The sequence below is a fragment of the Numida meleagris genome, chromosome 5, assembly GCF_002078875.1.
Source record: "Numida meleagris isolate 19003 breed g44 Domestic line chromosome 5, NumMel1.0, whole genome shotgun sequence".
Taxonomy (NCBI): domain Eukaryota; kingdom Metazoa; phylum Chordata; class Aves; order Galliformes; family Numididae; genus Numida; species Numida meleagris.
The window spans coordinates 56505693-56517661 of NC_034413.1; the positions used below are offsets into that span (position 1 = coordinate 56505693).

Here is an 11969-nt window from a genome sequence, read left to right on the forward strand (position 1 = left end):
GCCTTAGCACAGCAGGCACCAGGGTGGACAAGCTGAGAAGCAGGAGGAAACGTCCGTGCAGCAGGAGGAAGAGAGCCTGGCAGCACTCCAGGCCTGCTGCCGTGCTGGGTGTGATTTCCTCTTCGCCATGCATGAAGAGCTGGCCAGCATCCCTGCTCTGGGTGAGCACGGGGCAGAGCATTGCTGCTGGCACAGGGTTGAGAATTTGGGTCCCCTGGTTGTTGACAGCATGGCAGCCCTGAGAGCTGTGGGACGTGGCTGGGAGCATCCTGCCCCCAGCCCCAGCCCTGCAGGAGCTGCTCAGCTTCCAAAGCCAAACCTCACGGGGCAGAGATAGATGGGGACGTGATCCCTCTGTGTCCCCACAGCCCTGCTGGGACCCTAGCCCTCTCTCAGAGGGGACATTCCTGACAGGGTGTTTTATTTGCAGCAGGTGCCTGAAACCCAACCCACAGCCCTGCGCTCCCTCCCCTCACCTGGGGATGAACCCAGGTGGGGGCACGGCTGCTCAGGGTCAGAGCCCTATGGGCTCCCCCTGGCCGAGGTTGTCTCCACGTAACACCAATGGGCTGCTCCTGCTGTGGGCAACAAGCGCGTAATGCCTGATTTCACAGTGCCAGCATGCTGGGCTTGTTTGTGGCAATGATCTTCTTTCCTGGCCGGGCCGCGACCTGCAACCCGAGGACATCTGTCACCTCCTGAGATGGGTATCATGACGGCCTCAGCCAGCCCTCTTTTCCGCAGTTGTTCTCTCCCAGTGCCACTTCCTGCTCGTCCCCCTGCACTCTGCACTGCTGGCTGAGCTCATTCAGCTCCGAGCGGGCTTACAGCACGGAATGCAGAGCTGCTGCTGGCCGTCCTCCAGCCTAAACATCCCCACCCCATGGTGCGACATGAGCTGATAAGGCGGCAGGTATCTCATGCCCAGCCCGCGACCTACGGGCGCGTGGCCTTGGAGGCTGTCACTTATCTCCTCTGTGCGTGCACGCTGTCTCTCGTCCCCAAGCAATGTTCTCAGCGTCTCTGGTTTTCGCTCTGGGCCAAACCCACATGCACATTGCCCGAGACCGACTCCGAACAGGCTCCTTTGATGAGCAGGGCTTAAATATATATTTGGCATTCCAGCGGCAGCGTGCCGAGCGTGGCCCGGGGTGTGAAAGTGTTTGCTTGACAAACGCCGGAGGCTCTCGCCTCTCTGCCGGCCCCCGGGACTCACAGGAGAGAAATGTCAAGGAATTTTTCACCTCTCTGTTTTGTTTGGTGTTTTTATTTTGTTTTCCTTCTGAGGGCACGTTTGTAATGCTGGTGATTGGCAGCCCCGGAGCCTGAGCCCCTCTCCTTCCCTGGGTCAGGGATGAGGTTGGGATCTCCATCCCCAGTGCCCATGCGGCATGGGGTCTGCAGTGCCGGGGTGCAGAGCCAGGAGGGTTCTGCATGGGGAGGATGAGGAAGGCAGAGCCTCCCCTGCCATCCAGGTGCAGCAGCCTGCACCCCAACAGTGGGAAATGGGGAGGGGGTCCCATGGCAGCTGATCTGGTTTCAGAGCTCATGTCTATGGAGCAGGTTGAGATCCCAGCCAGCTCTTGGGGAGGGGGTAGAAGGCTGAGTCTGTGTGTTCCCAGCTGTCCCTGTCGTAATCTCTCCTGAAAGAGAATCCTCTACCCTGTTGCATCCCTGTTATCTGCCAGCAGTGCAGCCTGGCCCTAAATCACCCCCTGCTCCCATCCTGATGGATGCTCCCACCGTTGGGATGCTGAGGTCTGTGGGGCTGAGATTCGGATAAGGGATGAAGGCAGAACAGGGGTGGGGGCCTGGGGTACTATGAAGCAGGGGGCTATCCCCAGGGCTTGGCTTGGGCTCTCCAACATTTCCTTCCCTGCCTGCTGAAGAATCACTGGCTTGTCTGGCGGAGCGCAGGCCCGTGGATTTCCTGGGCAGTGAGCCCCTTTCATGTGGCCGCTCACAAACTCTCATGACATCACTGGGGGCTGCTCCTCCTGGAGACAAACCCGGTACTTTTTAGGGCTTTGCCCCCCCATGCCCCAGCCTGTGTGTTTTGGCCAGGGGGGACCCGGGGAACCACGTCCAAGAACGGCTGCTCTGGCACGGAGACGGCACGGGGCCACGGGCAGGGGGAGAGCAGCGCGTCCCCTGCTGAATAAACATGGGCTGGCCGGGCTGGAGGGGGCTTTTCCAGGCTGGACCACACCCCGGGGGGCTATTTTTGCCATGAATGAAGGGGCTGTGTGCTCGCCAGGCAGCCTAGGCTCCTGCCACTGCTGCTGTGCTGAGAGCAAGCCTGACACTCAATCTGCTGCCTGGCCAAGGCCCAACATCTGTGCTGAGCATCTGGCACTGCCCGTGGGACACCTGGGCACCGCGGGACACCTGGGCACCATAGGGACAGCTGGACATCACGGGGACACTTGGGTACCACAAGGACACCTGGGCACCATAGGAACACCTAGGCACTGCCACAGGTGGGCTTTGCTCAGGTGGACATCTGGGCACTAAGGGGAAAACTGGGCACCATGGGGGTACCTGGGCATGGGCACAGCTGGGCAATGCCTGCAGGGATACTGGCCACCAGACTCACCTGGTCACCGCCCAGGAGGGACATGTGCGTCCCCAGGGCACTGTTGAAGGGGATGCGTGCCCCTGTGTTCTCTGGGCAGGGTGGCACCATGCCAGGGATGGTGCTGTCTGCAGGAAATGGGAAACATGGGCTGTCACCAGCAAGGGGAGGTGACGGTGACTCAGTGGTGGTGCCAGCAGTGGTGCCAGTGCTGCTGGGGCATCTCAGACCCTGTCCTGCCGACCCACTGTGCCTGGCAAGATGCCTGCGCCAGCCCAGGGATTAGCCCTGCTCTCCTCTCTGCATTTCCTGCTGCAGTTTCGGTTGAAGACGGGACAGTGTCCCAGGGGCTGCCCCTCTGGCCAGGTGTGCCCATGGCAGGAAGGAACCGCAAAGCCACCAGGGGGGAGCAGCTCAGCCTGGTCCTGAGCACACCCAGATTTCCTCCAGAGCTCCTAATCTCACTTGGCTCAGCCCCAGGCTTCTTCTGCTTGGAGCCTTGGTGGCACAGCTAATCCCCAGCGGGCTCAGGGCCACGCTGGGTGCAGCATCCCCCCCGCCACCCTCAGGCTTTGCTTTCCAAGGGGCTACTCTGCCCATCCTCTGCTGCTAGCATAACACAAGCCCCGACTGTCCCCTCCCTGCCCCATGCTCTCACTTCTCAGCCAGCATCACTGTTCCAGGGGAGCCATGAGTGTTTGTTCCCATGAGCTTGTCTGTGCCGGGTGGAGCTGGGGCGCAGCATCCCACTCACCGCTGTCCCTTATCACCATGTGGCACCCATGTGATTCATCAGGTGTGGCTTCATTTCCGTCACCCCACTTTGCAGGAAGTTTCCTGGCCAGCCCCCTAGGTGCCCTGAGCAATAACAAGCCAGGATGAGCTGGCTGACCTTCCTGAGAAACCCTACAATAACAAACGGGTGCTATGCGTCCAGCTTTCCTGGATGGACAATAATAAACCAGCATGAGCTGGCATGCCTTGCAGTTCAACCCTACAATAATAGAGCTGGGTGATGTGTCCACCCGACACTGGCAAGCTGGCACGAGCCACCCAGCTCCCTTGCCAAGAGGGGTCCACAGGAAAAGCTGGATGCTGGGCTCAGGGGTGGCACGTACCCATAGCTGGGATGGAACTGGGGGTGCCCTCGTCCCCGGTGCAGCCGTGCCCATCCCCTCGCCAACTGTCCTTTCCCCTGGATTGGTCCCTGGGAGCTGGGAGAGCAGCAGGAGGGCAGGGCAGGGCAGGACCCCGGCATCCCCACAGCCGTGCAGCAGCACAATGCGCTGCATGCTGTAATCCAACCCGCGAGAACAGCACAAGGGGAAAAGAAAAGAGTATTGAGCAGCGGGCCGCTGCGGTCACCGGGCTGCATAGACTGCTGGTTGTTAAGCGGGTGCCTCGCTCGCAAAGGCCGCCTTGATGAAGTGTGAGACGGCACTTACGGAGGGACGCGGGCAGGCATTCTCGCTCCATCTTCCGCTCACAGTGCCGCTCTTTATGTGCCTGACATTTGCTCGCTGGAAAGGCCTTGAAAGTCGGGGGAAAGGAAAACATCGCCCGCAGCAGGGCCATGAGCAGTGCCGGGAGGAGTGCGGGGCTGTGCCAGGCCGTGCCGTGCCATGCCAAGCTGTGCCAGGCTGTGCCGCTCGGCCGCCTTGGCTTCGCCACCCGCTGTTCCCTGGGGTGACCCCATCACCTCTATCACCACTCTCAGCTCCGGGCTGCCTTCTCCAGCCGGCACAGCCGCTTCCTGCCAGGTGTGTGTGGTGCTGGCTCCGTGCCGGGGAAGCCCTGGCCATCCTGCCCTGCCCGCGCCGTGCCAGCACCGTTCCTGGCTGCTGCTGCATGGCTGCATGGGATGAGGCGCTGGGGACATTGTGGGGTCAGCGCTTGGGCGCATCCCTCTGCTGTCCCTACTCTTGATCCCAGCCAGAAGGCAGCAGCTCAGATGTGTCCTCCCACAGATAGGACCCCTCGCTGGTGGCACAGACCCGTGCTCCTCTCTGCATGTCCCAGGGTGAATCCCTCCCTGGAGGACCCCATGGGCGGCGATGCCCAGCATGCACCCAGCGAGCCATGCCAGCAGCACAAACCCTGCGGCAGAGGAGGGTGCCCGCAGCTCAGCCACAAGGCGCAGCAGTGCCCCAGCCGTGAAGCCATTCCCCTGCCTGCCGCAGGCTGCTTGCTGCAGCATTGCCAGGCTTTGCTATGCCAGCACGGTGCCAGCTGCTGTGCTCGTCCTGCTCCCAGCCCACTGCTCCACCACGCCACTAATGCAGATCCTCTGTCGGGGCCAGCCTGGGGAAGCCATGCCCCTCCTCAGCCCACACCCCTTGGCTCCTGGCCCCTGTAGGAATTATTAAGTGTGCCCCTGTGGAGCATGTGCTGAGGCTGGCCACGGGAATGTGGGCAGATCTGACATACAAGCCACAGCAGCCAGGCTGTAATTTCCAAACAGGCCCCGTTCGCTCAGTTTTCCAGTTAAAAATATATTAAAAAATAGGAATGTGGGGTTTGTAGCGAAGAATGTTGGTAACCGCTTCGAACGTCTGGTGTGATAATGAAAGGGTCAGTCCCCAGCTTTGAGCGCGACCGATTTAGACTCTGGTGCTTGGCATGGGCGCAGGGGCCCAGCACGGTGCCTCCAGCCTGCGGCCCTGCGCCAGGGGATGGTGACGCTGCTTCACCCACGGGTGACATGGCCAAGGGGACATCCAAAGTCCCATCTCTTACAGCCCCTTGCAAAGGGAGTGTGGGCAGGGATGGGTGAAGGCAGGGCCATGGGTGCTGTGCCTGGGCTGCATCTCCCCGTGAGCCATCCCCGCTGAGCACAGGTGCTGTGTCCCAGCCCCCCCTTCCCGGGCAGCCTCCCCAGCTTGGCTAATCGCAGGGTTCAGGCTGTGCTACTGAGCGTCCCGTGCCGGTGCTGCAGCCTTGAGCAGCTCCTGATACTGGGGCATGGCGTTTGGCCTTGCAGGCAGGTAGTCATAACATGGGGCGACCCCCCCTGCCAGCTCTCCAGGCATTGCGGCGAGGGAACCTGGCCGGCACCCCTTGCGTCCCAGCTCCCACAGAGAAGTAATCAGAGAAAAACAAGGCTCCAGCAGCCAGGGCTGAAGCCATACTGGGGACAACAAGCTGGCTGCAGTGGGGTTTGGCTCTGTGATGTGCTGGAGCCATGGGGCAAGTAGAAAGGAGATGTCACCCACAGCCACATCTTGTCCCCCCACCAGCCCCTCTGGGGACACCTCCCTGTCCCTCTCAGCCTCCGGGGCCATCAGGTGGCCGCTGGCTGGCACAGCATGCTCTGCTCCCTGCTGAGTCATGGCTCTGCGGGGAAGCTCTTCCAGCTCCGGTCATAAACCCATCGATTTCCCTTCGGGTCTGTGCCCAGCAGCCTCCCATCCCATTCCCGCACGGGCGAGCCGCGGCTGTCCAGTGGCTCAGAGCTGCCTGCTGACTCTGAAATTCCAGCCCAGGCTTGAGGCAGCCCCTTCCCGGAGCCATGGGCAGTGGCTCCCCTGCACCTGCAGCCCCATCTGCTCCCAGGGATCCCTCAGTGGCAAGGGACAGGCAGTAGGGTGCTGGCACCGACACCAAGTGGCTCTGCAGGGACTCCCCTGCCCCACGGGGGCACTGACCCGCACAGTGCTATCTGGTACACTTTGCTCACTCCACTGCCGTTCCTGGCTTTCCTGGGAGCTGCTGTTTGCTTTTCTCTGAATTATGACTCCAGCTCGTGCCTTTGATCTAGGCTGTGTCGGCCACCCGATGCCAGCCCCTCTGCTGCCTTTGAAGTGCAGGCAGTCCCCTCCCCAGCATCAGACACCACTTTTGCAACCTCGAGAGCAAGCCTGGCTGAGACATCCAATGTGAGAGCACCCAGGGATGCCCAAGGTGCTCAGCATCCCTCATCCTCCCCTGGATCTCACACTGGGCCAGCATTGCTCGCAGCCCGGAGGTGGCACTGCAGGGAGGCGAGCAGCCCCAGGGATGCTGTAGGGCTTGTACCGGAGCACCGCTGTCTCCTGCAGCAGTGGGCAGGGACACAGATGCCAGCCAAAAAGCAAGACCCCAATGGCATGTATGTCCTGCAGCTAAGGGGCCTTCCATGCTCTTACCTCCAGCAGGAGGGCTGAGAGCTATGGGGAAGGTTCCCTTCTGGACACCAGCCGTGCCCTCCGTGCCCAGAACTGAACACTGGGGGTCTCTGCCAGCTCTCTCTGCCCTTGGGACGCTGTCCCAGGCTCTGGGCTCTGGCCTTGTGTGGGTCTGAGTGTCCACATCCCCTCCCCTCTGCCCCGTCCTGGGGAGGAATCAGCCTTATCTGTTACACTTTGTTCTCCTGCTGTCTGGGTGTGGAGCCAGGCAGAGATTACTGCCGGACCTTTGACACACACACATACATGGACACACAAACAGCCCCACATGCACCCGTAGCTACACTCATCACACATGCATACACCTGCACACGTACACAGCTGCACATCCTTCAGCCCCCCCTTCTCAGCACACACATGCATTTCCCCAGCCCTGCACATGCACCTCCTTTCCTGCGCCTCTTCATAGCCTTTGTGCCCTATGCACTCTCCAAGGTCCCTGCACATGTTGGCGCAGCCATCAGGGTGAGAGCAGCATCCCTCAGAGAGCATGGGCATGAGGGGGATTTCCCTGCATCAGCACTGAATGTGGTTTGTGCTGCACATAGAGGCATCACTGCAGGAGGCTGTGGCAAGGCAGGGGCTCCTTGTCCCCACCGTGTGCCCGGGGTCCTGCCCATGCCGAAAGCTTGTGCTCCTTATCAGCATGCCTCTGTGCTGCTCCAGCTGGCGAAGCCACAGCCCTTCCTGTGCGATCTTATCTTCAGCAGTTCGTGAATGACATGCGAGCAGCTGCCCTGGCCTCTGCCATCCTCCTCCTAACAGGAAAGCAGAGCAGGTGTGCAGCTGAGTGTGTGTGTGTGTGCCCGTGTCAGCATGTGCATGCACATCTGGGGAGCATCTGCATCCCTGCAAGTGGCGGTGCAGCACCCTGGCAGAGCCATGCCGTGGTTCCCACGGTGAAGCACAGAGCCCTGCGGGTGGGCACACGCAGCCCCTTCCCTGCTGCCCAGCACAAGGCAGGGTGGCCTGGCAGGAGCTGGCTCCTCCTGGGGCCGTTCCCAACCCTGGTGCTGGCAGCAGGGTGACAGTGCCTCTGGTCTCTCTGCAGAGCCTGCCCCAGATCTGCAGTTCGGGAGATGGGCATGCGTTCGCCTCCGCTCTGCAGCAGCTCTACGTGGCGGTGACACTGCAGGAGGCCAAGCAGGCTCGGAAACGGCATCACCCAGGTGAGGAGCTCCTGGCTGGGAGCTGGGGGAGTGTGGAACACCCCTGGGACAAGCCCCATTCCCAGGGGAATGGGAGCGAGGAGCTGGATGCAGCCCACCCCCTTTTGCTTCGAGCTGAGCTCCCCTTGTTCCCAGTGTGGGTTTGGGTGATGCTCTGTGCTCCCTCAGCTCAACCCCAAATTGCATCTCTCTCTTCTGGTACCAGAGGACACTGAGGACCTGGCGCCTTCTGCAGAAACCACAGGGCACCCCGACCCGGTGCCCCAGTCCTCAGAGGACGAAACAGCATCTTTGAGCAAGGAAGCCACGGTGAGCATGGTGCTGGGAACAGCCTGTTCGTGCCAGCAGCAGGACCGGGCTTCGTGGGCTGCCAGGGGGTTGGAGCGTGCTGCTGCATGCTTTGCTGCCCTCAGTGCCCAGCTTTCACGCTCTGCACTGTGCAGCTTAGCCCTGTGCCCCGCCAGGGTGAGCTGGAGGGCTTGGCTTGGTTCCTGTCACATCCCACTCCCTGCACACTGGCTGGGGGCACTTGGGCTTGTTGCACACGCATGTGTTGTTCCACTGCCCCATGGGGGTGGGGGTGTCACTGTTCTCACTTGCACCCATCCTACAAGAACCCCCCCAGGGGGCTGACGTTGCCTCCCCTTTGCTCACAGCCAACCTCCTCCCCGGTGCAGAAGCCCCGGCTACCCGTGGCCAAGGCCAAGCCAAAGAAGGCAAAAGGGCTCTTCAGCTGAAAGGTTGCTGCCACCGTCCTGAGGGTCTCTGCTCCCCCAGCACCTGAGACAGGCTGTGTGGATCACCGCATGTCCTCTGCCTCATCCACATCTCCCCACGGATCCTTCTGAGGTCATTCCCCACTGCTGGGGAGATGGAGTTTCTTATCCGCATGCTGATATCTCAGGAAATCCTTTGGTGCTTCTGCCCACGTGCAGATCCCAGGCTGCCTGTGTGGAGCCCGTGCTGGACCTGGGGGTAGTGGGAGGGATGCTGCCAAGTGGGTGCCAGGACGGATGTTGCAGGGCTTCGGTGGGGTGTGGCTTTGGCTGGAAGACAGCACACCCTGCCCTTGTGTCAGTTTGCAATAAAGGGCTGTATCTCGGTGATGTTCCTTCTCCCTCTGTTCTGCCTCTCCTCAGCCCATGGTGCTGAGACAGGAGTGCAACCCCTGGTGCAGCTGAGTCCCTCAGCAGCCCCGCAGCATATTACAGGTGCTCTCTGGACTCAAAGCATCATCTCTGCCCCTTCACACACCATCCATCCATCCATCCATCCATCCATCCATCCATCCATCCATCCATCCATCCATCCATCCATCCATCCATCCATCCATCCATCCCTCCATCCATCCCTCCATCCCTCTATGTATCCATTAACCCTTCCTGTCCTCTCCCAGCTCTTGTCTCCATGTGCTTCCTTTGAAGCTGGGAAGCCACTCCCATACCCAATCCAGCTCCTAAAATAGCAGCAGGGTTCTGTGCCCCTGCCTGCCCCTGGCTCCCTAGGGCTGGGCTGGCTACAGGCTCACTGCCTTCTCTCAAGGGCGGCAAGGGGGAAACAAAAACATCCGGAGCAGCCCCTGTGTCTGTAGAAGGGGAATGAAAGGGCCTTTGCAGGGCCATGGCCGGCCAGTCCCAGGGTGAGAGGTTTTTATATTTCCTCTCCAAGGGAGCAGCATGCGGGGCAGAGTGGGTGATGGGAAGGAGAAGCTATGGGGTGGGGAGTGTGTGCCTACAGCCTTGTGTCCTGCCTTCTCCCATCTCGGTACAACCCAGGAACCTTTGGAACAGGCACATGCAGGCTGTAGGGCGATGGGGGCTCTGGGGCAGAGCTCCAGGGCTCTCTGGGCTTTCCCAACCACATTGCTTCCTCCTGGGTGGAACAGTTGGGGCTGTGCCCCATCTCCAACATGGGTCAGCGCTGCCTGGAGGGCATGGGCTGTGGGCAAAGACCTGCTGCTGGGACACATCCTGTCCCAGGGCATGGGAAGGATGGACTGCAGGAGCAGAGATGAAAGCAGATCGAAGCTGTCAGTGGGAAAAAGAGCTCTACCAATACCACCAGCCCTATGGCTCCAGCATGGGGATGAGGGGCCTTCCTGGCCCAGGTTGCTGCCAACTGCGAGGAGTGTCACCTCGCATTGTCCCAGCCCGGCCCGCTAGGGTCTCCTTCCATGTCCCCACCCCCTCCTCCCTGGAGCCGGCTGGATTTGAGCTCCCGACACACATTAAAGGCCACAAGTTCGGCCTCGGCCTCCATAAATTTGATTCCATAAATATTAGTTTTCGCAGGGTTTAATGAAGCCGTTATGCTGGGCACGGCCCAGCACCCCGACCCGTGCCCTTAATAAGGGCTCTGTGGCCTCGATTAAAGGGACCTTTCAATCGCTGTCAAGTATTTTTAGAAAAGGAAAAGAAAAAAAAAATGAGAGAGGAGAAGAAGACGACCACGGCAGCGAATAGGGAGAGGAAAATCCCAAACCCGACCAGTGCAAAAATAGAGAAATAGCACCACCTAGACTGCATCTCCCGGCTCCGCCACCCACTCGCCTGCACTGTGCCCAGCTCCGGGCAGCCCTGCGGGGCCTGGTGCCAGCCCGGTGCCAGCCTGGTGCCCGCAGGATGCTGCTGGCCTGAGGGTGTGGAGCCATTGGCTGGGGTTCTGACAGTGCCTAAGAGCGACTGGGTGCTGCGGGAGATGCTGGAAGGTAATTCCTCCCCATGCCCAGGTGCTGCGGCTGCAAACACCCCTTTCCACCAGTCCTTGGGCAGACAGCCCCCTCCCTTGGCTGCCCAGCCACTCCTGGGGTTCCTGCCCCATGTGTCAGCAGGGATACAGGCTGGCACGGGAATATGGATGCTGTGGTCAGTGCTGAGCCCAGGCTGCATCAGTCCCCCTGGAAGGGGTTGCAGAGAGCTTGGCGGTGTCCCCAGACACTCCTGGGGCGCTTCCTGGCGGGCTGCTCTTCATCACCGGGCAGTGTTAATGAGCAGGTAACTCTCCCATGTCCCACTTCCCACACAGGAGGTGGGCCAGCCCCACAGGTCCCTGCTGCATGGAAACACAGAGGACTCTGCATCCAGTGGCAGGATCCTGTCACTGCTTGCCATGGCCAGAGCTGATGCAGGATGCCGGGGCTCCTGGAGCTACAGTCACGGCCAAAGACAGTTCCCTGTTTGCAGCTCTGGGTCTCCAGGGGACATGGATTTTGTTTCAGTGAGGGCAGAGCCGGGCTGCTACCAGCCTGGAGCTGGATAGGGGACAGGCGCGTGTGACATACATGCTGCAGAGGCTGTTTGAGTCTGGCTTTGGGTCACTGGCAGCCGTAGGACACTTATCCCTGGCGATATGCTGCACCCTCAGACCCAGCACTCCGTTGCTCAGTGCTGAGTGAGGCGGGGAGCTGGGCTCACCCCTCCAGCAGGAGCGCAGAGCAGCCTGCAACCTTAGCTCAGGCTCTGCTCTTCCCGCGCCTGTGATGCACGGGGAGCTGTTCCCTTCCTGCAGCCCCAGAGGCAGGGGCAGGGAGTGGTGCTGTGACAGCTCTCTGCTCTGCCTGCTGACTCCCGTAGGATGCTCTGCCTGCTGACTCCCGTAGGATGCTCTGCTAGTAGTGTCAGCCGAGACGTGCAAGTGTTGGGGCTGGGGACCGCTGGCATAGCTCCTTGCTCCATCACACGTGGGAGCAGCGGGACGCCACACATCCCAGGCTGCGGCAGGGCTTCGTGGAAGCTCTGACCCTGATGCAGACACCTCTGGCCATCTTCGCACTGTCTGCGCCTCCTGCAAAGGAAACGGTCCTCTGAGGCCACTGGGGAGCAGCATCCCAAGTGCACGGGCGCTGCTGGCTGCATCCCTCTGCCCGGATGCCTCTGTCTCCATCACCCAGCGCAGACCTGCAGCTGTTCCAGCCTGGCCCTCCCGTGTGTCCCTTGCAGCGACCCACACCCCGTGCCCACCCAAGGGATGCGAGGGGACATCCCCGCGAGGGCAGTGTGTGTAGGGCCGTCCCGAGGCGCTACCTCACCTGGGAAGGACATAGGGAACTTGCAGGGGTGCAAG

The 11969-nt window shown here is 61.0% G+C and overlaps 1 protein-coding gene across 1 annotated transcript in view; it reads left to right on the forward strand.

The window, feature by feature from the left end:
- The window catches only part of NHEJ1 (non-homologous end joining factor 1), a 32860-nt gene extending 23847 nt beyond the window's left edge, over positions 1-9013 (forward strand). Inside the window, exons 5-7 of the mRNA XM_021398674.1 lie at positions 7790-7907; positions 8113-8216; positions 8564-9013. Coding sequence (XP_021254349.1) covers positions 7790-7907; positions 8113-8216; positions 8564-8644 — 303 coding nt within the window. The 3' untranslated portion in view covers positions 8645-9013. The remainder of the gene's footprint in view (positions 1-7789; positions 7908-8112; positions 8217-8563) is intronic.